Source organism: Pogoniulus pusillus, chromosome 36, assembly GCF_015220805.1.
Source record: "Pogoniulus pusillus isolate bPogPus1 chromosome 36, bPogPus1.pri, whole genome shotgun sequence".
Taxonomy (NCBI): Eukaryota; Metazoa; Chordata; class Aves; order Piciformes; family Lybiidae; genus Pogoniulus; species Pogoniulus pusillus.
The window spans coordinates 7,380,622-7,405,841 of NC_087299.1; the positions used below are offsets into that span (position 1 = coordinate 7,380,622).

A 25,220-nucleotide genomic window follows, 5' to 3' on the forward strand; every position below is an offset into this window, starting at 1 on the left:
GAGCTGCTGCTCCTCACCCACCCTGGCTGCATTTGAAGAGCAATGGAGAGCTGTGCTGGAGTTATTAGTTGAGTTACAGATGGTAAAGGAATTGTTTAAAGAAAGCAAATCTGTTCCTTGCCGACTCCATAAAGGGACTTCAAACTGATGTGATCTTGGAGCTTTCATCATTCTCAGGGTGGTAGAAGCTCAGAGGAACTTTTGCCTGCTTGCCAAGAGAGTATTTATTGTAGGTGATGTGGAGCTGACAGAGATCTGCAGGCAGCTTTGCTTCGAGACCTCCCTTACAAAGCGCTGCTAGGAGATGCGTAACCTTTGGGGGGGGATATCTCTGTTCCCTTTAACAAGCAGCCCACCCTCCTCTAAAGAAACCAGAAGCCCCCTTCTGAGCCAGCCCTTAATGAGAGCTGGGGGAGGCTGGGGAGAAAGAGAAGCCCCCAGGTTGTGAGGGCAGAGCTGTGAGCAGGGTGGAAAGCAAGAGCTGCGAGGGCTCCGCGCGGTGCTGAGTGCCTTTTCCAAGCCGCATATTTTTAGCTCCACCACACAGCTCTGCTGCTCTTACAAAGCTCCCAGGAGGGGAAAGGGGAAGAAAAAATGATTGGGGATTTCTCTGAGATAATGAAGGGGAGGTGCAGGAGAGGGCTGAGGGGAGGGAGCAGGGAATGGGCATTGATTTAAATCTGCCTGGCACCCGGGCCAGCTCCACTTATCAGTGAGTCTAATAGGAATGTGAAGAGAGTAGGCTTGACAGCTCATTAGAATGTGAGTCCTCCTCCTCCTCCTTTTCTTTTTTCCTTCCCCCCCTCTCTCTTTTTTCTTTATCTTTTGGGTTTTTTTTTCTTCCCCTCCCCTTTCCTTGGAGTTGATGGAAACACATTCAGGAAAGAGGTAAAAGCCGAGGAGGGGTTTGCCAGTGTGCAGCTGGGGAGAGGAGCAGCGAGAAGCCAGCTCTGCGTGGAGGCACCTGAAACCCTGCCTGGGGTGAGGGGAGATGAGGATGAGGAGGAGGACACAAGATCCTACATCCTGACAGCTGCTTGTGGCTGCTCCTTGCCTCGCTAAAGAGAACTGAAGATCAACTCAGATGGAGAGAGAGAGAAGTTAGACCCGGGAGAACTTTATCTGCTCCTAATGGACATCCCTGGATTCTTTGCTTCTCCATGCTTGGACTTCCCTGAGATGAGGAACTGATTTGTCTCCTCAGCAGGCTGAGCACTTGGCTGAGCTGGGATGCTTGCAGCCTCCTCATCAGAGCAGTGGCTGTAGCAACCTTGGGTTCCCCAGCATCTTGAAAGGGAAGGATGAGGACTTGTCACTGAGAGGAGGAGAAGCATCATTCCAAGGAGGACGGATGGGACATCTTCAAACCTGCTTTGAGCTGACCACAAAGCTTCAAATGACAGAAAGGGAAAGCTGCTGAAGAGCAACAACCCAACAACCCCTCCCCTGATGAGTTTGTGCTGTCAGCTCTGGCCTGAGAAACTGTTGCCCTGAGCAATTTGACTTTTCTAGGTTTCATAGTTGAGTGCATTTTAAACGAGTCTGAAGACTTATTGAGGGGTGAAGGGGGGGGGGGTGGGGGGGTGGGGTGTTTGTTTGTGTGTTGGGGGTTACACTTCAAGGTGGGTGGCAGGACTCTGCAGGGCCTCTTGTATTTATGTAAGCTCAGAGAGGCTGAATGGACTTACCTCTTCCCTTCGAGTGGATCCAGATTTGCAAGCAACTTTATCTGTTACCATTTCCATGTGTCCTGCTTGAGCAGAGACCTCTCCAGCAACCAATGCATCCCTGCATGCTGCTGCTGTGATTCTGCATCCCCTCCAGCATCATCTCGAAGAGCTTTTTTCTTGTTTTAACTGTTATTGTGCTCCTTTTGGTGGTTATTTTTCAGCAGAGAACTCTCTGCCTCTTCCCTATCCCTGCTGGTGAAGGGTTGGGGGTGTTTGGGGTTTTTTTTTGGGGGGGGGTGGGCATCGTGGTTTGCTTTTTGGTGACTTGGCTCCTCCCCTGTGCAAAATGAAGGGGTGCACCTGGGTGCTCGTGGCAACTTTACTGTGCCAGCAGTTTTGCCTCTTCAGAGTCATGGCAGCAAAGAGAGAGAGGAAAGTGAAGAAGGAACCTAACCAGTACACAGAGCCTTTCAATGCTACCCTCTCCAACAGTGAGGAGCTGCATGGGCATCCCAAGGTAGGTGTTTCTGTGCTGTCAGCACCTGGGAGCACTTCTCCTTGGCAGGGATGTGATGCTGGTTTCTTTTCTCCCCCTTACTGAGTCAACCTTGCCAGATCCTGCTTGATTTTAATGAGGAATGCTTCTCTCTTCTGCCTTTGCATGATTGGTTTTGTGGTTTACTGGAGCCAAGGCTGGAATGCTACGATTTAGGGTTGTGATTTCCAGTCCCACTGTAGCTGGTTAAGTGTAAAGACACTTTGGGGCTGTAGGGGATGAGGAGCACTGCCCCCTGCTCAGAAGCAACTGATTGAGGCAAGTGTTCACCACCAGCAGCAGCCACAACTCTCCCAAAGGCTTTTACTCCCTGGAAGGTTGTTTGGAAACTTTCTTAGGCAAAGAGGATGTGCTGACTGCACCTTCTGCCAGGGAGGCTCTGGTGGGTGAGAAGCACAGAGGAGGAACTTCTGCTGTGGTCAGATGGTCTGCTTAAGGTGATTGTGGCTCTCATGGGAGAGGCTTCAGGATGGTGCTAGCTGTGCTGAAGTGGTGAGAGGAAGGCTTTGGGTGTGGAACCTGCAGCTGGTAACCTGCCAGGCTCAGGTCTTGCAGGGTAGGATCCTTCCAGTGACATGTTTGGGAGTATCCCTCTTAGTGAGGGGATTTGGATTCACTCTTAGTCAGTGCATTTTGCAGGGCAGGATCCTTCTTGTTTCATGTTTGGGGGAATCATCTTTAGGGAGTGGATTTGGGTTCACCCTCAGTGAGTGGATTTGGGTTCACTCTCAGTGAGTGGATTTGGGTTCACTCTCAGTGAGTGGATTTGGGTTCACCCTCAGTGAGTGGATTTGGGTTCACTCTCAGTGAGTGGATTTGGGTTCACCCTCAGTGAGTGGATTTGGATTCACTCTCGGTGAGTGGATTTGGGTTCACCCTCAGTGAGTGGATTTGGGTTCACTCTCAGTGAGTGGATTTGGGTTCACCCTCAGTGAGTGGATTTGGATTCACCCTCAGTGAGTGGATTTGGCAGGGTAAGATCCTTCCAGGTATATGTTTGAGGGAATCATCTTTAATGAGTGAGTGGATTTGGGTTCACTCTCAGTGAGTGGATTTGGGTTCACCCTCAGTGAGTGGATTTGGGTTCACCCTCAGTGAGTGGATTTCCTCAGTGAGTGGATTTGGCAGAGTAAGATCCTTCCAGTTACATATTTGGGAGTAACACCCCAGGCTGAAAGCTGCACAAGAAATTCCAGCCAGCTGAATCAGAGCCCCCAGGATCCTTTAAGATGAGCATTTGAATGCTTGGGAGTAGGAGAAGGGAGTTAGGGAATTAAAAGCAGGTCCTGGGATCAGCAGCAGGATGGAAAGGAAGGGAGACTTCAGCAGTGAGCAAGGAGGGAGTCTCCCCTATCACACAGCCCCTTCTCTCCCTCTGCTCACACAAACATGTCCCTTGTTTCGAAGGGAGGTGACCTCTTTGCCATGACTTTGATCACGAGCATTAGGGCTGGCAGTCACTATAGCAATAGAGGAACAAACCTGTCAGAAAGTGGGGCATGGCAGAGGGGGCAAGTGAGAACAATTGGGGCTGCCACTCCAAGTGGCCTCTGCAATGCTATTGTCAGAGTAATTGGTTAAGGTTGGGCAAGTCTGGGGGTGGTGGTGTGGGGGAAAGTCCTCAACATACAAAGAAAAAACCCAAAGCAAGCTGCTTGCTGCCCTTTAAATTGTCACCAGGGGACTGCAGGCAGCATTTCTTCAGCTCCTTTTGGGCTGTGTGCTGCAGGGCTCTGTCAGGACAGGTTGTGTACACGTGGGGATTCTTGAGCTGCTTATAATCAATCACTTTCCCCCTGCTCTCTCCAGGATGGCTTCGTTCTGCTGCCTGCAGAAAAGAGGCCAAGAGACAAACCTGGCACAAGTCGACTTCAGTTTGTTCTGGAATGAATTTGGCTTGATCTGAACTGTGTTAAGACCTCAAGCAGACTAAATTCTGATTGCAAACAAAAAAAGAGAGAAAGCAAGCAGGAACTGGTCCTGGTTAACTCTGCCCCAGCCATGCCTGCTGGAGGGAGCTGGTTGGGAGGCAGTGGGCACTCATCAGAGAGCTGCCCCTGGTTAACTCTGCCCCAGCCATGCCTGCTGGAGGGAGCTGGTTGGGAGGCAGTGGGCACTCACTAGAGAGCTGCCCCTGGTTAACTCTGCCCCAGCCATGCCTGCTGGAAGGAGCTGGTTGGGAGGCAGTGGGCACTCATCAGAGAGCTGCCCCTGCTTAACTCTGCCCCAGCCATGCCTGCTGGAAGGAGCTGGTTGGGAGGCAGTGGGCACTCACTAGAGAGCTGCCCCTGGTTAACTCTGCCCCAGCCATGCCTGCTGGAAGGAGCTGGTTGGGAGGCAGTGGGCACTCATCAGAGAGCTGCCCCTGGTTAATTCTGCCCCAGCCATGCCTGCTGGAAGGAGCTGGTTGGGAGGCAGTGGGCACTCATCAGAGAGCTGCCCCTGGTTAACTCTGCCCCAGCCATGCCTGCTGGAGGGAGCTGGTTGGGAGGCAGTGGGCACTCATCAGAGAGCTGCCCCTGGTTAACTCTGCCCCAGCCATGCCTGCTGGAGGGAGCTGGTTGGGAGGCAGTGGGCACTCACTAGAGAGCTGCCCCTGGTTAACTCTGCCCCAGCCATGCCTGCTGGAAGGAGCTGGTTGGGAGGCAGTGGGCACTTACTAGAGAGCTGCCCCTGGTTAACTCTGCCCCAGCCATGCCTGCTGGAAGGAGCTGGTTGGGAGGCAGTGGGCACTTACTAGAGAGCTGCCCCTGCTTAACTCTGCCCCAGCCATGCCTGCTGGAAGGAGCTGGTTGGGAGGCAGTGGGCACTTACTAGAGAGCTGCCCCTGGTTAACTCTGCCCCAGCCATGCCTGCTGGAGGGAGCTGGTTGGGAGGCAGTGGGCACTTACTAGAAAGCTGCCCCTGCTTAACTCTGCCCCAGCCATGCCTGCTGGAAGGAGCTGGTTGGGAGGCAGTGGGCACTCATCAGAGAGCTGCCCCTGCTTAACTCTGCCCCAGCCATGCCTGCTGGAGGGAGCTGGTTGGGAGGCAGTGGGCACTCATCAGAGAGCTGCCCCTGGTTAACTCTGCCCCAGCCATGCCTGCTGGAGGGAGCTGGTTGGGAGGCAGTGGGCACTCATTAAAGCAGGCAGTGTTTGGAAGCTGCTGTTTCTGTGTTGAAATCCTTTGCTTTAAAATATCCATGGCAAAGGTTTGGCTGCAGGATGAGCTGGCAAGAGGAGGGAGGGCAGGTTCTGCTTTCATAAGGAGAGGGAGAAACCAAAACTCTTTGCTGCTTTGATGCCCACTCCCAGGTTTTGCAGTGTGAGTTGCTCTCCTTGGGATCTGTCTGTGGGTGGAGGATTTGTTACTAAGTGTTGTGGGTGAAGGGAGTGGAGCATTGCCCAGCTGAGGGAGCTGAGGCTCTTGAGCCTGGAGCAGAGGAGCCTGAGGGCTGCCCTCAGTTACGTTGATAGAGATGTGCAGGGCAGTGTGGGGAGGACAGAGCCAGGATTGCAGGCTGGTAGGAGTTGGAAGGGAATGGTTTAGGTTGGAAGGGATCTCAAAGGTCATTTAGTTCCAACCCCCTGCCATAGGCAGGGACACCTCCCACTAGAACAGGCTGCTCTTTGAGTCCAACCTCTCTGCCAGAGCAGTCTCTGCTCAGGGATGCCCAACAACAGGAGAAGGGGCACTGGGTGCAAGCTGGAGCAGAAGAGCTTCCACTGAGAAAAGAAGGGAAAAACTTTGTCACTGTGAGGGTAACAGAGCCCTGGAGCAAGCTGCCCAGAGAAGTTGTGGAGTCTCCTTCTCTAGAGACATTCGCCCCCCACCTGGATGTGTCCCTGTGTGACCTGCCCTGGGTGACCTTGATCTGGCCAGGGTGGTTCTGGGCTCCTCAATTGAAGAGAGATGCTGAGGTGCTGGAAGGTGTTTGGAGAAGGGCAGCAAGGCTGGGGAGGGGCCTGGAGCACAGCCCTGTGAGGAGAGGCTGAGGGAGCTGGGGGGGTGCAGCCTGCAGCAGAGGAGGCTCAGGGCAGAGCTCATTGCTGTCTGCAGCTGCCTGCAGGGAGGCTGTAGCCAGGTGGGGTAGGGCTCTGCTGCCAGGCAGCCAGGGCCAGAAGAAGGGGACAGAGGCTCAAGCTGTGCCAGGACAGGTTGAGGCTGGCTGTGAGGAGGAAGTTGTTGTCAGAGAGAGTGATTGGCACTGGAATGGGCTGCCCAGGGAGGTGGTGGAGTTGCTGTGCCTGGAGGTGTTGAAGCCAAGCCTGGCTGGGGCACTTAGTGCCATGGTCTGGTTGGTTGGGCAGGGCTGGGTGCTAGGTTGGGCTGGCTGAGCTTGGAGCTCTCTTCCAGCCTGCTTGATTCTATGATTCTGTGACTTGGATGATCCTTGGAGGTCACTTCCAACCCCTACCATGCTGTGACTCTCTGCATTGTGCTTTGTATTTACACAGCCCCTGCCCAAGCTCAGGGATTATTTTACACACCCAGTGCTTAAGGACTGTCACCAGGACAGTGCCCACTTAGAGCAGAGCATCACAACATTGTAGTCACAGAGGGAAGAAATGAAGGAGCAGTGAAGCTGCCCCTCCCTAACCTAGCAAGGGGAAGGAGAGCAGTTCTCTGTGGGAGGCTGAGCTCTTGCAGCCTCAGAGGTGCTCCTCTGAGCAGTTTTGTTTCATGGAAGGATGCCCTGCAGGGCAAAGTGAAGCAGCAGCAACGTCCCAGTTCATTTCTCCAGAGCACAGAAGAGGAAAGATGGAGTTTTGGTGGCCTTGTGCAGTAAAAATGAAGGCAGTGTTTACCTTGGAAGGCTCGGTGGCCAGCTGGTAGGTTTATCAAAGCAGAAGGGGCAGGGAGTGAAATGTTAGCTGGGAGCAGTGGGGGTTTATTCCAGCTGTTAAAAAAACAGATGTGTTTCCCTTCTAACCAAGCAAAACAACCTGGGACAAGTTTCTCTGGGGGAGCTCTTTTCAAACAGGGGTGGAGAAAGCTCCACTTTAACAGTCAGGCTGCATCAGACACCCAAAGCCAGGGAAGCAGAAGGCTCAGCTCTCCTGATGAACCTGTGCTGAGTTCCTTCCCTCCCTCTCTCCCTCCCTTGCCCCCTCTCCTCCCCTTTCCCCCCTTTCCCCCTCCTCTCTCCCTCCTTCTCTCCTTCTCCCTCCCTCCTTCCCTCCTTCCCTCCCTCCCTCCCTCCCTCCCTCCCTCCCTCCCTCCCTCCCTCCCTCCCTCCGTCCCTCCCTCCCTCCCTCCCTCCCTCCCTCCCCCTTCTTCCCTTCCTCCCTCTCCCTCCTTCCCTCTCTCTCCCTCCTTCCCCTCTGTTGTCTTTGCTGAGTTGCTGCTGCTGCGATGTGTTTGGCAAGCACTTGAGTGTCATCTTCTCTGCCTCAGATGGCCTGAGAGGCAGGGCAGAGCAGGGCTGAGGGACACACACAGGCTTGCATCTTCTTCCTTTGTCTCTATGTGGCTGCCTGCAGCTGCCACTTGCCTGGTTTCCCTCCCCTCTGGTGAGACCTTGCCTGGAGTAGTTCAACCCTCAGCACAGGAAGGGCATGGGGCTGATGGAGTGAGCACAGAGGAGGGTGATGTAAATGATCAGAGGGGCTGGAGCAGCTCTGCTGTGAGAACAGGCTGAGGGAGCTGAGGTTGTTCAGCCTGCAGAAGAGGAAGGCTTCAGGCAGACCTTAGAACTGTCTGGAAGGGGCTGCAAGAAGGCTGCAGAGGGACTGTGTGCAAAGGCCTGCAGGAGTAGGAGGAGAGGAAATGGTTTGGAATTAGAGCAGATTTAGGCTGGATGTGAGGAACAAGTTCTGCACCATGAGAGTACTAGAACACTGCAACAGGTTGCCCAGGGAAGTAGTTGAGATCCCATCCCAAGAGCTATTCAGGGCTAGATAAGGCTCTGAGCAGCCTGATGTAGTGGAGGATGTCCCTGCTGAATGCAGGGGGGTTGGACTGGATCAGCTCTGGGGGTCACTGGACAGTTTGTAGATGTCCCTTCCACCTTCAGATGTTGTCAGCTGCTATCAGGGGTACTTCAGGTAAGCAACTGCAAGGCAGCATCCTGCCTTTGTGTAACAGACATCCTGCATGTGTAACAGAGAGAAGTGGTTTTGGCCCTGACAGGGGTTAAAGCCACAGGAGAGAGTGGACTCTGACTTACCTCTAGTAGAAGCTGCTGTCCTTTGCCTTTTCTCTCTGCCTTCGTTGTCAGTCCTGCTCTGTCAAGAATTTCTTCCTAATCCCCAGTCTAAATCTCTCCTCTTCCAGCTTCAATCCATTCCCTCTCCTCCTAGCACTGTGAGCCCTAGTACCAAGTCCCTGCTCAGCTCTCCTGTAGCCCCTTTAGGTACTGGGAGGCTGCTCTGAGTTCTCCCTAGAGCCTTCTCCAGGCTGAACATCCCAAACTCTCTCAACCTGTCCCCATAGGGGAGTTCCTCCAGCCCTCTGATCATCTTTGTGGTCTCCTCTGGACCCACTCCAGCAGTGAGATGACTCTAAAATGAATAAATAATATGAACAAAGACATAGAGAAGAAATAAATGGATAATAAATAGGAGAATAAAGGAACAGGTAATAAAGGAATAGACAATAAAGAAATGGATAATAAATAGGGTGGTAAAGGCAAAGGTTGTAAAGGCAGGGATGGTAAAGGCAAAGGTGATAAAGGCAGGGATGGTAAAGGCAAAGGTGGTAAAGGCACAGGTGATAAAGGCAGGGATGGTAAAGGCAAAGGTGATAAAGGCACAGGTGATAAAGGCAGGGATGGTAAAGGCAAAGGTGATAAAGGCAGGGATGGTAAAGGCAAAGGTGGTAAAGGCACAGGTGATAAAGGCAGGGATGGTAAAGGCAAAGGTGATAAAGGCAGGGATGGTAAAGGCAGGGATGGTAAAGGCAGGGATGGTAAAGGCAAAGGTGGTAAAGGCAGGGATGGTAAAGGCAAAGGTGGTAAAGGCAGGGATGGTAAAGGCAGAGGTGATAAAGGCAGGGATGGTAAAGGCAGATGTGATAAAGGCAGGGATGGTAAAGGCAGGGATGGTAAAGGCAGGAATAATGAATAACTGATAGGTGCCATGAGCAAGTGATAGGACTGCTTCATTCGGGTTGATGCCTTTGACTCAGCACAGCAAACAACTCACTGCTTGTTCTCCTGTCTCAGAGCTGCTGGTAAGGTTTGCAAAGCTCCTTATCGAAGCAGAGAGTCCTCCATCAGCTGTGTGCTGTTGGTGCTGGTCAGTTCCTCACCTTTCTGTAGTGTCAGGGCACCTGTGGCCAGGAACCTCCTGGCACATCCATTAAGGTGGCAGCCCAGCTAAGAGAGCATCAAGCTTGGTGTTTTCTCACCCAGAGCATCCCTTGCTCGCAGGAACACTTCCATTAGCTTCATGAAACATGTGGTGGGAGTGAGAGCTGGAGGCAGCCTGTGTGAAAGTGCAGGGGAGAGCTTCATTTCTTGGCAAGCCCCAAACAGAGTGGGAATTCAGGTAGGAATTCCACTGCACATTTGGCTAAGCTACCAAACCAAACACTTCTGCTCTGGGGGAAATTCCTGGGAGCTGTTAAAAGCCACAAGTGGTCAGGAGCTTGGTTTTACATCTCATTAATAACCAAGAGAGTGCATAACCAGGGGTTGTTAGCAGCTGACAGAGGGTGTTTCATCTTGAAAAGAGAAGTGACCTGGCACTTTTTAACCTGTTCCAAGTAAAACACACTACTGAAAGGAATCTCTTGCTCCTAATTTTCACAAGGGCTCCTTAGGATGAGAGGGGATGGAGAGAAGAAGCTGGAGGAGGGAAGATTCAGGCTGGAGAGTAGGAAGAAATTCTTCCCAGTGAGGGTGGGGAGATACTGGAACAGGTTGTGGATGCAGCCAGGGTGGGTGAGGAGCAACAGCTCCTTGCCTTGAGCAGCTTGGGCTGGTGGGAGGTGTCCCTGCCCATGGCAGGGGGTTGGAACTGGATGACCTTGAAGGTTCCTTCCAACCCAAAGCGTTCTCTGGGTCTGTGAGTTTCATACCCAAGCTGGCAGCACTCTTGCTGGTGTAAATCAGGTCTGACAAGGCAGAGCTCTGGGGATTAAGATAAGAAATGGTTATTCAGGTCCACTTTGTGCCTGGCAACCTGCTTAGGCAAAGAAGTTTTAAGTATCACTTCTCCAGAGGTGAGCAAATACAAAAGGAACTGAACAAAACTTCCTAGGCAGTAACTCCAGGTCTAAAGGCTGTGGATTGGCTTAGTTGGGTCCTTGGACACACAACTCTGGCTAAGTGGGACCTGGACTAGCTGACCTCTGGAGCTCCCTTCCAAGCCAGGCCATTCCATGATTCTGTGATTGCAGGTGGAAAGGGTTCTGTCCTCTCCCCAAAGCAGAACCTTTCCATGCTTTTATCCCACCCTGAGAAGCATTTAGGTGTGCCTGAGAACACTTGGAGGTGCTCACAGGCAGTGTGGGCTCTTCTCTCTTCCTCAGCCACTCTCTCAGACTGCTTTTGTCCCCTCCACTTTGGTTTTCAGCAGAGGTGCAGACTGGATGCTGAATTGTAGGGTGTCCCTGCCCGTGGCAGGGGGGTTGGAACTAGATGGTCCTTGTGGTCCCTTCCAACCCTGACTGATTCCATGAGTCTATGAATTTCAGGAGGGTTCAGACACAGTACAGAAAGTTCTCAGGATGCAAAGCTCTGCTTCTTGAGTGCAGATTGCTGCTAGCAGCTCCCTCCCTGCTGGCGGAACCTTGGCCAGAGCCTGTGTGTGTGTGTGTGTGCCCCTGGGCAGTGAGTGCTGCTCTGGGAGCTAGAGCCAGAGGGAACCACAGGTCCTGCTCTGTCTGAATTGCAGCTCAAGTGCTCTTTTGTCGTGAGGCAAGTCAGGGAGAGAGTGATCTCTCTCACCAGGGTCACAAACTGGTTCTGAAGGGCTTGGTGCCACTGGATGCAGATTCCAAAGTAGAGCTCCAAGACCTGATTGGAAGTTGATCACAATTTGCTGGCAAGGCTCCTGTTGATCTTGGATCTTCCCTTCCAAGGGATAAGGACCAAGCCTGATCTCCCTGCAGCTGACATCAGGGCTTCCTACTGACCCCCACAGCTTACCTTTGCCCTCCAAACAGCACCCCAGGACGAACAAGTCCCCTTTGCTGGGCTTCCAAGGTTGTTCTCAGCCCTGCCTGATACCTGAGTTGGCTGAAAGGTCTCTCTGGCTGCTGGAGGCTGCTGGAGCCAAGAAAAACAGAGGCTTGCATGCTTATTGCTGGGATTGCTCCTGCATGCCATAGTAATTAAATAATAACACCACAAGGATGGAACATTCATTTTAGCTGTCAATCATCCCCGTGCTGGGGAAACTGGGGAGTGCCAGGGCTGGCTTGTGCAGGGATCTGTAATTGAAGCAAACACTGCAGAGCTCTGGGCTGCTCAAAGCATTGCTCTTCAACGTCAGGGGCTTTGCTTTTGCTGGGCTGTGCCATCAGGGCTGCTTCTTCTTTTTCACCCCCCACCTTTCCCCTCCCTCCCTCCCTCCCTCCCTTCCTTCCTTCCTTCCTTCCTTCCTTCCTTCCTTCCTTCCTTCCTTCCTTCCTTCCTTCCTTCCTTCCTTCCTTCCTTCCTTCCTTCCTTCCCTTCTTTCTTCCTGTCTTCCTGCCTTTCTTTATTTCTCTTTCTCCTTTTCTCTCTTTCTCTCTCTTTCTCCTCTTTCTCTCTTTCTCCTCTTTCTCTCTTTCTCTCTCTTTCTCTCTTTCTCTCTTTCTCTCTTTCTCTCTTTCTCTCTTTCTCTCTTTCTCTCTTTCTCTCTTTCTCTCTTTCTCCCTTCCTCCCTTCCTCCCTTCCTCCCTCCCTTCCTTTCCTTCCCTTCTCTCTTCCTTCCTTTCTCTCTTCCTTCCTGGCTGAGGCTGTGTGCAGCCTGCTCTAGGGCAGGGTGTCCCTGGCCATAGCAGGGGGGTTGGAACTGGCTGCTCCTTGTGGTCCCTTCCAACCCTGCCTGCATCTGTGTTTCTCTGATTCTATTCTGTGGATAACCCAGACCAAACTGCTTGTTACAGAAGGGGAAGATCCTGGCTCTATCCCACCTGGAATCCCCTCCCAAATGCAGTAGCTTGGATTGAAGGTGTGGTTTAGGCAGCAGGCACCAGTCTGGTCTGGGAACTTCAGTGTTCTGAGACTCCATGCAGCAGCCAGAGGGACTCAGTGGCGCCAGTCTTTGTTCTTGTGTCTCCTCAGATGCTGGAGTCTCCAGATCCTCGAATCACAGACCCCCGGCGGACCTGGATCTCCTTCGTGCACCGCCCCGACGATGGCAACACCTCTAAGAAGAGGTGCAAAGGGAAAGACAAGAAATTAGTAGGTTATCATGGAGTCATGGAAGGGACCACAAGGAGCAGCCAGCTCCAACCCCCCTGCCATGCCCAGGGACACCTCACACTAGATCAGGCTGCCCACAGCCTCATCCAGCCTGGCCTCAAACACCTCCAGGGATGAGGCTTCCACCACCTCCCTGGGCAACCCCTTCCAGGCTCTCACCACTCTCATGCTGAACAACTTCTTCCTCACATCCAGTCTGAATCTCCCCATTTCCAGCTTTGTTCCATTCCCCCCAGTCCTATCACTCCCTGAGAGCCTAAAAAGTCCCTCCCCAGCTGTCCTGTAGGCTCCCTGCAGGAGCTGTGGCTCAGTCCCTGTTAGCCAAGGATCTTGCAGAGTGGTTTCCCTTCCTGCTGCTGCTGGCTGTGGTGTTTTGTGCTCTCCAGCTCTTGCCTGCAGTTTTGTTTGTTGCTTGATTCCTCCAAGTACTTTGGAGTTTAACCTCCCCAGGTATTTTGGAGAGCCTTGAGACAGTAAGTGCTGTGTGCTTCATAGGGTGAGGGACATGAGCTCATGGCAGCACAGAAGCCCTCTGAGGTCATCCAGCCCAACCACCAACCCAACACCATCGTGGCCACTGAGCCTTATCCCAGAGTGCCATGTCCACAGCTTCTTGAACACCTCCAGGGATGGTGACTCCAGCACCATCACCTCCCTGGCAGCTGTCACTGAACTGACTATGGAGGAGCTGTCCCTGTGGCTGCCTGCCCTGCAGAACTGGTTGGTGGCTGAGAGAGGTTCTGGGTGCCAGTGGCCTGCTTCTGACTCAGATGTTGTTCTCTGCTTTGCTTTGGTGGCTTCTTTAGCGTGGCCTCGTTGGACCCCCAGGGCCCCCTGGTCCTCAAGGACCTCCAGGAGCACCTGGTGCTGAAGTCACCCGAGAAGTCCTCCTGCAGGAGTTTAAGGAGATACTGAAAGGTAAAGACTGTGAGGACTTGGTGCTGTCATCATCTGCTTTGGGTCAAGCAGCAGGGCAAACACAGACCTGCCTTTGCTAACCCTTGCCTTAGGACAATGCTTCACCAGGCCTGCTTGGCTCAGCCTGAGGAGCTAAGTGCTCCCCAGCTGGAGAGGGACAGGGATCTGCTGGAGAGGGTCCAGAGGAGGGCTACAAGGATGAGGAGGGGACTGCAGCACTGCCTGTTGAGGAGGGCTGAGGGACCTGGGGCTGCTTAGTCTGGAGAAGAGAAGACTGAGAGAGGGTTGGGTAAATGTTTGTAAAGACTGAGAGAGGATAGAATCAATCAATGTCTGTAAATGGGGTCAGGAGGGGGGGACAGGCTCTGCTCACTGCTCCCTGGGATAGGACAAGCAGCAGTGGATGGAAGCTGCAGCACAGGAGGCTCCAGCTCAACACAAGGGGGAACTTCTTTCCTGGAAGGGTCCCAGAGCCCTGGCACAGGCTGCCCAGAGAGGCTGTGGAGCCTCCTTCTCTGGAGCCTCTCAAGACCAATCTGGATGTGTTGCTGTGTGCCCTGAGCTAGATTGTGTGGTCCTGCTCTGGCAGGGGGCTTGGACTGGACGATCTCTTTGTGTCCCTTCCAACCCCTGACATCCTGTGATGCTGTGGCAGCCTAATGGCACAACTGATAGCCCCCCAGGGCAGGCTGTCAAGCTGAGCCTTGACCTTCCTGTGCTCCCTCTCTTCTCCTCAGAAGCCGTGGAGCGCCGAGCGTCCCTGGCCATTGCAGCCCACCCCAGCCAGCTGCCTCCGCTCCTGCTCTCCCTGGAGGAAGTCTCACCCCACAGACGTGTGGAGGAGGCATTCCACTGCAAGCTGAAAGGACAAGTCACTGTAGATAAGAAGACCTTGGTAGAGCTTCAGAACTTCCAGTCGGTGAGAAGGGGCTGCAGGTCCTGCCCGAGCCTGCGCAGCTCTGCAGCGAGCATCGTGTGGGGCTCAGCCTTAGCTCCTCTGCTCTGCACAGCTGCTGAGGGGCTCTGTGCATCCAGGAGGGTCCTCAAAGGGCAGACCCCAAGGTGATGATGAGGGGACTGGAAAACTGCCTGCTGAGGAGAGGCTGAGGGACCTGGGGCTGCTTAGGCTGGAGAAGAGAAGGCTGAGAGGGGATTGAATCAATGTCTATAAATCTCTGAGGGCTGGGGATCAGGAGGGGGGGACAGGCTCTGCTCACTGCTCCCTGGGATAGGACAAGCAGCAATGGATGGAAGCTGCAGCACAGGAGGCTCCAGCTCAGCACAAGGGGGAAATTCTTGCCTGGAAGGATCCCAGAGCCCTGACACAGGCTGCCCAGACACAGGCTGCCCAGAGAGGTTGTGGAGTCTCCTTCTGTGGGGCCTTTCTGTGCCTGTCTGGATGTGTTGCTGTGTGCCCTGAGCTAGATTGTGTGGCCCTGCTCTGGCAGGGAGGTTGGACTTGATCTCTTTGGGTCTCTTCTAACCCCTGACGTCCTGTGAGCCCAGGCTTGGATGGGGCACAGCACTACCTCTTCTGTGACTGGCAGAAGCAGGACCTGGTATGGGGATGGGAGAGAGAGGATTAAAGCTTGAGAAGGGCAGATTGAGACTGGAGATTAGGAGGAAATCCCTTCCAGTGAGGGTGCTGAGACACTGGCACAGGTTGCCCAGGGGGGTTGTGGAGCACAGAAGCACCCAATGTGATCAAAGATCACATTGGGTGCTTCTGTGCTCCACAACCTCCCTGGAGATGTCCAAGGCCAGGTTGGATAAGACCTTGAGCAACCTGGACTGGTGTGAGATGTCCCTGCCCACGACAGGGGGTTTGGAACTGGCTGATCTTGAAGGTCCCTTCCACCCCAAACCATTCTGTGCATCTATGAAGCTCAACTGCAGCACCACAAGCATTTAGCTCTGAGTCCTCTCCTTCCTCCTTGCAGCCCAGCTGAGTCTCAGCACGGTTTTAAGTGGAGCTCTAACAGGTCTGTGCAGGTGAGAGCTGCCTCACAGGTCCAAACAGCAGCCAGAGCTTTTCTTCCACTTACTGGTGGAGGAAAACTTGTCCCCATGTGGCATGGGCCTGAAGGATCTGCTCTTTTTCTCAGTGCACATCCTCTTTAAATCCAGAGTGGGAAAGCCTCAGAGGCAGACAGAAGCCACTGCCTATAGGTTTGTGAGCCCAAATAAGAGCCACCAATTTGTCAGGTGCTCAAGTCCTGGGTCATGGATGCCCAAGAAAAGCTCCCTGGCTGATGTCATTGTAGTCAGGTCCTAGGGACAGGCAGCTCAGCCTGGGATGCTGTGGACATGGGCACAAGCAAGCTGCTGACATTGGTAGTGAGGCTTCTGCTAACCACTGCTGCAAACAGGACCTGAATGGGGAGTGTGTGGTAGGCAAACCAAGGTCTGAAAAGAGACAGCTCTTTGGTCACAGGGGAGGTGCTGGGGTCACAGGGGAGGTGCTGGAGTCACAGGGGAGGTGCTGGGATCACAAAGGAGGTGCCCAGGTCACAGGGGAGGTGCTGGAGTCACAGGGGAGGTGCTGGAGTCACAAGAGAGGTGCTGGAGTCACAAAGGAGGTGCTGGGGTCACAAGGGAGGTGCTGGAGTCACAGGGGAGGTGCTGGGGTCACAAAGGAGGTGCCCAGGTCACAAGAGAGGTGCTGGAGTCACAGGGGAGGTGCTGGGGTCACAAAGGAGGTGCTGGGGTGGCAAGGGAGGTGCTGGGGTCACAAAGGAGGTGCTCAGGTCACAAGGGAGGTGCTGGGGTGGCAAGGGAGGTGCTGGGGTCACAAAGGGAAGTGCTGGGGTCACTAAGAGAGGTGTTGGGGTCGCACGGGAGGTGCTGGGGTCACAAAGGAGGTGCTGGGGTCACAAGGGAGGTGCTGGGGTCGCAAAGGAGGTGCTGGGGTCACAAGGGAGGTGCTGGGGTCGCAAAGGAGGTGCTGGGGTCACAAGGGAGGTGCTGGGGTCGCAAAGGAGGTGCTGGGGTCACAAGGGAGGTGCTGGGGTCGCAAAGGAGGTGCTGGGGTCACAGAGGCTAGCAGCAGGAGGCCTTCAGACAGGTGCTTGCTGCTGTAGTGTGGCAAGAAGAGCCTGAAGGCTGTGAAGAGGCTTCCCCCCGCAGGCTGTGCTGCACTGTCCACGCAGGGCGGTGCTGAGCTCTCCTCCCAGCTGCATCCAGGCCATCTCCAGAGCTCCCATCCAGCAGCTCCTCTCCTCTGGAGCAGCACTGCTGCTCAGGACTTCTCCCATCCGCAGGACAGGAGGCAGTGGCTCTGTTCTGAGCAGGCTGCTGGCCTGGATTTCTGCCAGGTGCACTTGTGGCAGCCTGGTTTGCCAGCCCTCTGGGTGCTGGCACGGAGGCAAGATGGCACTTGAGATCTGCTGCCTCATTCATGAGGAGGGGAAGAAGTGAACAGAGACATCTCAGCCAGGGGTGCGTAGGCTGCAGCTTCCCAGGCTGGGTTATCATCTGCCCTCGCTTTGCTCTAATTGCTTCTGGCCCTGAGGCTGCTGGGGGAGGGCTGGCAGGGCCCTGGGTGCCAGCCTTTCATTGCAGCTTCGGGACAAGAAGTGTCTGGTCTTAGCCTGTGCTCTGAGCCAGGGGAACTGAGCAGGCAGGGAGAGGGCAGGATGCTCGGGCGAAGAGCAAAGTGTTGTCTCCACACAGTCCTCCTCCCTCCTTTCTCTCTGTTTGGCAGGGTGAGGGAGCCAAGGGTTTGGTAGCTGTCAGGGAGGTGAGAGGGATTGACTCCAGCTCCTGCACTTGGCCCTGACCCAAGGGTTTGCTGAGACAGTGGAAGGAACCTGTGCTGAGAAGCAGCCAACCCCTTCTATGCTCTGCCACCTGAGTATGGTGGCTAAGTCACTCTGCCCTTGCTTATTGAGGCAGCTTCCTCTGCTGCCAGGCAGCCAGCAACAGGACAAGGGGACACAGTCTCAAGCTGTGCCAGGGCAGGTTCAGGTTGAATGTTAGGAGGAAGTTGTTGTCAGAGAGAATGATTGGCACTGGAATGAGCTGCCCAGGGAGGTGGTGGAGTGGCTGTGCCTGGAGGTGTTGCAGCCAAGCCTGGCTGGGGCACTTAGTGCCATGGTGTGGTTGTTTGGGCAGGGCTGGGTGCTAGGTTGGGCTGGCTGAGCTTGGAGCTCTCTTCCAGCCTGACTGATTCTATGATTCTGGATCTACTCTTTCAGTGAGGTGAATCAAAAAGAGCATGACCAAAAAGGATGCTGTGGTGGTAGAATAAGAAAGGACTCAACCTGCTTCTGCTGTCTGCCTTGCCAAGTTAGCTGTTATGCTGCCCACGTGTGCTTGCCAACCCTAGCCTGGGCTGCATCAAGAGAAGTGTGGCCAGCTGGATGAGGGAGGGGATTCTGCCCCTCTGCTCTGCCCTACTGAGACCCCACCTGCAGCACTGTGTGTAGCATAAGAAGGAGATGGAGCTGATGGAGCAGGCCCAGAGAAGGACACAAAGATGATCAGAGAGCTGCAGAACTTCTCCTCTGGGAAGAGGCTGGGACAGTTGAGGCTGTTCAACCTGGAGAAGAGTGAGACCTTAGAACAACCTTCCAGGGGCTACAAGAGAGCTGGAGAGGGACTTTTGAGAAGAGTTTGGAGTGATAGGACAAGAGGGAATGGATTGAAGCTTGAGGAGGGCAGATTAAGACTGGAGATTAGGAGGAAATCCCTTCCAGTGAGGGTGGTGAGACCCTGGCACAGGTTGAGGGTGGTGAGACACTGGCACAGGTTGCCCAGGGAGGGTGTGGAGCACAGAAGCACCCAATCAAAGATCACATTGGGTGCTTCTGTGCTCCACAACCTCCCTGGAGGTGTTCAAGGCCAGGTTGGATGAGACCTTGAGCAACCTGCTCTAGTGGGAGGTGTCCCTGCCTGTGGCAGGGGTTTGCAACTAGCTGAGCTTTGAGGTGCATTCTATGATTCTGATGCTGGGGACCACCAGCCCTGGAGGCAGGATTGGAGGTGAGGTCTCAGCAGAGCAGAGCCAAGGGGCAGAATCCCCTCTCTTAACCCTGCTGCCCACACTCCTCTTGCTGCAGCCTAGGAAGGTGCTCAGGGTGCTCAGAGTGCCCTTGTGGTGGAAGCAGAGGCTGCCTAATGTTCTTTCTTGGCCTGCTGAAGCCACTGCTGCTCCTCCCCAGCTCTAGCCAGCTTCATCTGGGGCAGGCCAAAGCAAACAATAAACATCTCTCCAGAGTTTATTTTAGTCTGAGTCAGATAATCTGCTGTGAGTTTGGCTTCAGAGTGCTTCCTTGCCCCGAGGAGCTGCTGTGTGCTCTCTTACTAAGGCTTGGCTTGCTCTGGAGAATCCCAGGCTAGAACCAAATGGAACTCAATATGGAATCTGTCAGAGTCCAAGCAGTTATCCCTCAATAGCATCAGAGCCATCTAATTTAGACCCCAAGTAGCTAGGAAGCCCCTGGGGACCCACAGGAGTCAATCACAGAACAAAGGCACCTCTGGAGCTCATCGAGTCCAACCTCCCTGCCAGGGCAGGTTCACCTAGGAACACATCCAGGTGGGACTGGAATCTCTCCAGAGGTGGAGGCTCCACCACCTCTCTGGGCAGCCTGCTACAGAGTCTTTAAATTACAGAAGTTCCTCCTCATGCTTAGGTGGAACTTCTGGTGTTCAAGTTTGTGCCTGTTACCCATGGTCCTGCTGCCTGGCACCACTAAAAAGAGCCTGGCCCCATCCTCCTGACTGCCACCCTTGAAGCATTTCCAAGCCTTTATGAGATTGCACCTCAGACTTCTCTTCTCCAGCCTCAAAAGCCCCAATCCTCTCAGTCCTTCCTCATGAGAGGGACCTTCCTGTCCCCTCAGCATCTGTGCTTGCACCACACAAACAGAAGGCAAAGCTCCATAGGGACACTGCTTTGTCCCACCCAGGAGGTCTCTGGGAGCAGCAGAGACCTCTTGACTCAAACAAGGGGAGATCAGTGGAGGCTAAAGTCCATCAGGACCAGGAGAGCACAGGGATGCAGTAAGCACAGGATGAGTTAGAAGAGCTCAGCAGTGAGCAGAAAGGACACTTCCACCTCTCATCCTGATCACTTTGACTTTGGTGAGCATCCAGTGCTGAGAGCTTGCTCATCTGGAAAGTGTGTTCTGGACACAGAAGGGTCCTCATCTTCCATCTCGTGTCCAGAAGCTTGTTCTTGGTCAGGGACAGAGGTCAGTGCTGAGAGTGCTGGCTTCAGGGGCTGCATTTCTTGCCTTACAGCCTCTGGCCAAAGGAGCTTTTCTCCGGGGGACAGGACTGAATTTGGCAACAGGACGGTTCACAGCCCCTGTGTCTGGCATCTACCAGTTCTCAGCCAATGTCCACGTTGGTGAGTGCTGTCTGTTGGTGAGTGCTGTCTGTTGGTGAGTGCTGTCTGTTGGTGAGTGCTGTCCCTCTTGGTGAGTGCTGTCTGTTGGTGCTGTCTGTTGGTGAGTGCTGTCCCTCTTGGTGAGTGCTGTCTGTTGGTGCTGTCTGTTGGTGAGTGCTGTCCCTGTTGGTGAGTGCTGTCCCTGTTGGTGAGTGCTGTCCCTGTTGGTGAGTGCTGTCTGTTGGTGCTGTCCCTGTTGGTGAGTGCTGTCCCTGTTGGTGAGTGCTGTCCCTGTTGGTGAGTGCTGTCTGTTGGTGAGTGCTGTCCCTGTTGGTGAGTGCTGTCCCTGTTGGTCAGTGCTGTCCCTGTTGGTCAGTGCTGTCCCTGTTGGTGTTGTCCCTGTTGGTGTTGTCCCTGTTGGTGCTGTCCCTGTTGGTGCTGTCCCTGTTGGTGCTGTCCCTGTTGGTCAGTGCTGTCCCTGTTGGTGCTGTCCCTGTTGGTCAGTGCTGTCCCTGTTGGTCAGTGCTGTCCCTGTTGGTGTTGTCTCTGTTGGTGAGTGTGGTCTCTGTTGGTGTTGCCCACACTGGTGAGTGCTGCCCACAGAAACCTTGTCAGTACTGCTTGAGAGGTGCAGGGAGGAGTGGTGGAGAGCTCTCTGTGCCCTGTGTGACTTGAAGCATGTGCACTGGCAGCCCTTTGCTTCCCCTTGGCCACCATGAGCCAAACCCTTGTCCTTGGAGCTGGGTCCTTTCCCGGGCTGATAGCCACAGCAGGGCTGCTCCTGTGAACCAAACACAACACTCCCTAACTGTGTTAGCATAGAGGCACTGCTGCTGCTCTGCTGGGCTCAGCCTTGGCCAGCAGCAGAGCCATCCTGGAGCTGGTTGGCACTGGCTTGATCAGGCATAGGGAAAGGCTGCAGCAGCTCCTCACAGAAGGCATCCCTGTCACATCCCCTGCCTTGTCATACAACCCAAGTGCAGGAGTCACAAGGTTCAGCCAAACCCCCAGCAGGTGGTGGTCTGCCCTGTTGTAAAAGTGCTTCTGTTTGACACAAACAGGCAGCTTGGTGAAGACCCTCAGCATCATCAAGTGGAACCCTGCAACAGGTTGCCCAGGGAGGGGGTTGAAGTCCCCTCCCTGGAGATCATAGGATCATAGAACCAAGCAGGTTGGAAGAGAGCTCCAAGCTCATCCAGCCCAACCTAGCACCCAGCCCTGCCCAACCAACCAGCCCATGGCACTAAGTGCCTCATCCAGTCTGTTCTTGAGCACCTGCAGGGATGGGGACTCCACCACCTCCCTGGGCAGCCTGTGCCAGTGCCTGACCACTCTTGCAGGGAAAACCTTTCTCCTGATGCCCCACTGCAGCAGGAGGCCATTGCCTCTTGTTCCACTGCTGACTGCCTCTTTCTTCTGCTGCTTCCCCCAGACCACAGTGAGCTGAAGAGCAAAGTGCAGCTGCGAGCCAGGGACAACGTCCGGGTGCTGATCTGCATCGAGTCCCTGTGCCACCGCTACACGTGAGTCACTGCCCTGCCCCCCGGGCAAGCCTGGCCCTTCCACCAGCTCTGGGATCAGCTTCTGCAGCACTCAGTTTCCATAGAGTGGCTTAGGTTGGAAGGGACCTCAGAATTCATCTGCCCTCCATGGGCTTGGCTTGCTCAGGAGGGGTTTGTCACAGGATTCACCAGGTTGGAAAGGAGCTTCGAGATCACCGAGTCCAACTTATCACCTAACACCTTCTAGTTCACTGCCCCATGGCACTCAGTGCCTCATGCAGCCTCCTCTTAGACACCTCCAGGGATGGGGACTCCACCACCTCCCTGGGCAGCCCATTCCAATCACTCTTTCCATGTAGAACTTCCTCCTGACATCCAGCCTCAACCTGCCCTGGCACAGCTTGAGGCTGTGTCCTCTTCTTCTGGCCCTGGCTGCCTGGCAGCAGAGCCCAACCCCACCTGGCTACAGCCTCCCTGCAGGCAGCTGCAGGCAGCAATGAGCTCTGCCCTGAGCCTCCTCTGCTGCAGGCTGCACCCCCCCAGCTCCCTCAGCCTCTCCTCACAGGGCTGTGCTCCAGGCCCCTCCCCAGCCTTGCTGCCCTTCTCTGGACACCTTCCAGCACCTCAGCATCTCTCTGGAATGGAGGTCATGCTTTGGGAGGAAGGAGCCCCTGGGCTGGGCCGAATTGCACCCAGCAGAGGGCAATGCTGCTTGCCCAGAGTGGGCACCACCTCTGCTTGTGACTGCAGGGAAGAATCAGGGCATCACAGGACGGTTCGGGTTGGAAGGGCACCTTGAAGATGGTCTGTGGCATGGAGAGAGAGAAGGGTGGAGGGCTGGGAACCTGTCTGGACAGACATTGTGCTGGCACAGGCTGAGCTGCTACCTGTGCCTGTGGAATTTCCTGGGGGTGTCAGTGTACAGTCATTCACTGCAGGGAGCTGCGGGAGCCCCCAGGGCGTGGGAGGCTGGGAGGCAAGGAGACAGTCAGAGAAGGAGAGATTAATGGTGGGAAGTTCCCACCCCAGGCAGGCTTTTGGCAGGATATGACACACAGACTGAGCTCTTCTGTCAAGGTGGTGCCAAGTGACTTGCTCTCTCTGGGCCAAATTGCCCCTACCTTTGATGCACATTATTTCCCTGCTAGGGGGCTGGAAACAGCAGGTTTGCACTTGCTAGGTTTTGTCACCACCACCTCATGGAAAGGGGGGGAAAAAAGGGAGGAAAAGGGCTGGTTTTCTTAGGAAAACAACTACATCTGCTCCCACTGGCTTGGCATGCTCCAGAAGAACCAGCCAGGCGTGGAGCTCTGCTTTGGAGCTGAGCTTACAGAGCTTGCTCTGGTTGTTGCTGCCTCAGGCACTTCCTTGCACCCTGAATTCTGTACAGAGGAGCTGGGTTAGAGCTCTGAGAACAGAGGATGTCACATCACACCCAGCTGGGTGCTAGGTTGGGCTGGATGATCTTGGAGGTCTCTTCCAACCTGGTTGATTCTATGATTCTTAGGTGCAGGACTCTGCACTTACCCTTGTTGAACCTACCAGGTTCAGGTGAATCTAAAAGGCAGGTTTAGCATCTGCTCAAGTGTGGAGGATGGAGACTCCAGGACCTTGGGGAAAGCCATTCAGAGAGAAGGTAGCTCCCCAGCTGCTGACTCCAGCTTCCTGAATGCTCTGCAGGTCCTCATGAGACACAGCAGCAAGGACAAGGCTCTGCCACTCTCCATTCAAGGCAGCTGATTGCTGCTAGAATCAAACCCACAGCCCTGCTATCTGGGTACAGATGAGCACTAGGACCACCAGGTCCTATTTCTAGGGTGGCTATGAGGCTGCTGCCTGCCTTAAACTCTTTGTTTCTCTTTTGCTGCTGTTTAGGTCATTGGAAGTCATTGCTGGCCTGGAAAGTAACAGCAAAATCTTCACCATCTATGTCCATGGCTTACTGCAGCTGCAGGTAAGGCCAAGCAGAGAGGGAATCTTTGTGCTGTGCCAAGGCTGAGCTCTCCCCAGCAGCTGGGGAAAGGTTTTATTAACTCCTTCTTAGAATGCCCCACCTGGAGGGGGAGAGGAAGTAGAGAAGCTCTGTGGCAGGAGCTAAAGCCAGGGTTTGTGGTGCACCTTCTGATCTTAAGCCACAGAGGATGTGACAGTAGACATGGTCCTGCCTTCAACTCTCCCTATTGCATCATCACCTCCTGCTGGCTAGAAGGGAACCTGAAGCACTTTGTCACCCAGGAAGGTGCTGGGTGCCAATGCCAGGATGCTAGGGTGGGTGGGATGATCTTCAGGGTCCTTTCCAAGCCAAATCATTCTATGGCTAAGGATCTACTTAAGTAATAAACCTCCAGGAAAGTCTTCTACACTAAGTCAAAGCTGCTGTGCTGCAGGAAACAAAATGTTTGGTCAGATCCTTGTCCCCAGGAGCCACAGAAAACCACCAGAGGTGCTCCTGGGGGCAAGGATCTGACCAAACATTTTCCCCTGCGCTGGCAAATTGCTTTTCCATGGGATGAAGTCTCAGGTATTGTCTTTTCCTCCCTCTGTGCCACTGCAGGCTGGCCAATACACCTCCATATTCGTGGACAACAGTGCTGGAGCTCCTCTGACCATCCAGAACGGCTCAGATTTCATGGGCATGCTAATGGGTGCATAGCATCACCTGCAAGCAGGGCAGGAGAGGAACTAAAGCCTGGCAGTGACTGAAGAAACCTTCACTTGGACTCTTGGAGACTGCTTCCTCTAACTGTTGGCATCCTTTAAACCAAGCCAAAGAGCCTTTTTATTCCCCTCCTCCTCCCTCCCCATTTTTCACAGCTTGCTTTAAGAGGCTGCTGCTGCTGCTTGTTGAGGTCCACAGCAGTTCCTTCATCATGTCCCCTCCTCTCGCCCACCCAAAAATAAGCTTTTGTGACTCAGAAACCAACTCTGCCCTATTTAAGTTGTGCTTCTCCATCAGCTGCTCACTGACTGGGATTTGGGATTTGCTGCATTCTGACTTCCAGGGTGGCACTTGTAAGCAGCATGGCTTGGGGGGGTGTTTGGCTTTGTAAATGAAGGATTTGCATCACATCCAGCTGGCAGCTGGCACTGGTGCTGTGCCCCAAGGATCAGTGCTGGGACCCATCCTGTTCAGTTCATCTTTATAGATGATCTGGACCAGGGGATTGAGTCCAGCAGCAGTGAGTTTGCAGATGACACCAAGCTAGGAGCAGGTGTGGAGCTGTTGGAGGGTAGGAGAGCCCTGCAGAGGGACCTGGCCAGGCTGCATGAGTGGACAGAGGCCAATGGGAGGAGATTGAACAAGGCCAAGGGCAGGTTCTGCACTGTGGCCACAACAACCCCAAGCAGCACTACAGGCTGGGGACAGAGTGGCTGAGAGCAGCCAGGCAGAGAGGGAGCTGGGGGTGCTGGGAGAGAGGAGCTGCAGAGGAGGCAGCAGTGCCCAGGTGGGCAGCAGAGCCAATGGCATCCTGGGCTGGCTCAGGAGCAGTGTGGGCAGCAGGACAAGGGAGGTTCTTGTGCCCCTGTGCTCAGCACTGCTCAGGCCACCCCTGGAGTGCTGTGTCCAGTTCTGGGCTCCTCCATTGCAGAGAGATGCTGAGGTGCTGGAAGGTGTTTGGAGAAGGGCAGCAAGGCTGGGGAGGGGCCTGGAGCACAGCCCTGTGAGGAGAGGCTGAGGGAGCTGGGGGGGTGCAGCCTGCAGCAGAGGAGGCTGAGGGCAGAGCTCATTGCTGCCTGCAGCTGCCTGCAGGGAGGCTGTAGCCAGGTGGGGTTGGGCTCTGCTGCCAGGCAGCCAGGGACAGAACAAGGGGACAGAGGCTCAAGCTGTGCCAGGGCAGGTTGAGGCTGGATGTTGTTAGGAAGTTGTTGTCAGAGAGAGTGATTGGCATTGGAATGGGCT

General features: G+C 54.4%; 1 protein-coding gene across 2 annotated transcripts; it reads left to right on the forward strand.

Moving 5' to 3' along the window:
* The first annotated feature begins 658 nt into the window (after nt 1-658).
* Nucleotides 659-24,388, forward strand: C1QTNF12 (C1q and TNF related 12). Of its 2 annotated transcripts, XM_064171830.1 has the most exons (9): nt 659-1,520; nt 2,023-2,187; nt 12,425-12,544; nt 13,372-13,483; nt 14,221-14,402; nt 19,730-19,838; nt 21,250-21,340; nt 23,195-23,273; nt 23,874-24,388. In XM_064171830.1, the coding sequence occupies exons 2-9, from the start codon at nt 2,083-2,085 to the stop codon at nt 23,970-23,972; spliced, it is 897 nt and encodes a 298-aa protein (XP_064027900.1). In that variant the 5' UTR covers nt 659-1,520; nt 2,023-2,082; the 3' UTR covers nt 23,973-24,388. The 2 variants fall into 2 exon arrangements, with proteins under 2 accessions (XP_064027900.1, XP_064027899.1); XM_064171829.1 differs by lacking the exon at nt 659-1,520 and having other exon boundaries at nt 1,612-2,187.
* Nucleotides 24,389-25,220: the final 832 nt, after the last annotated feature.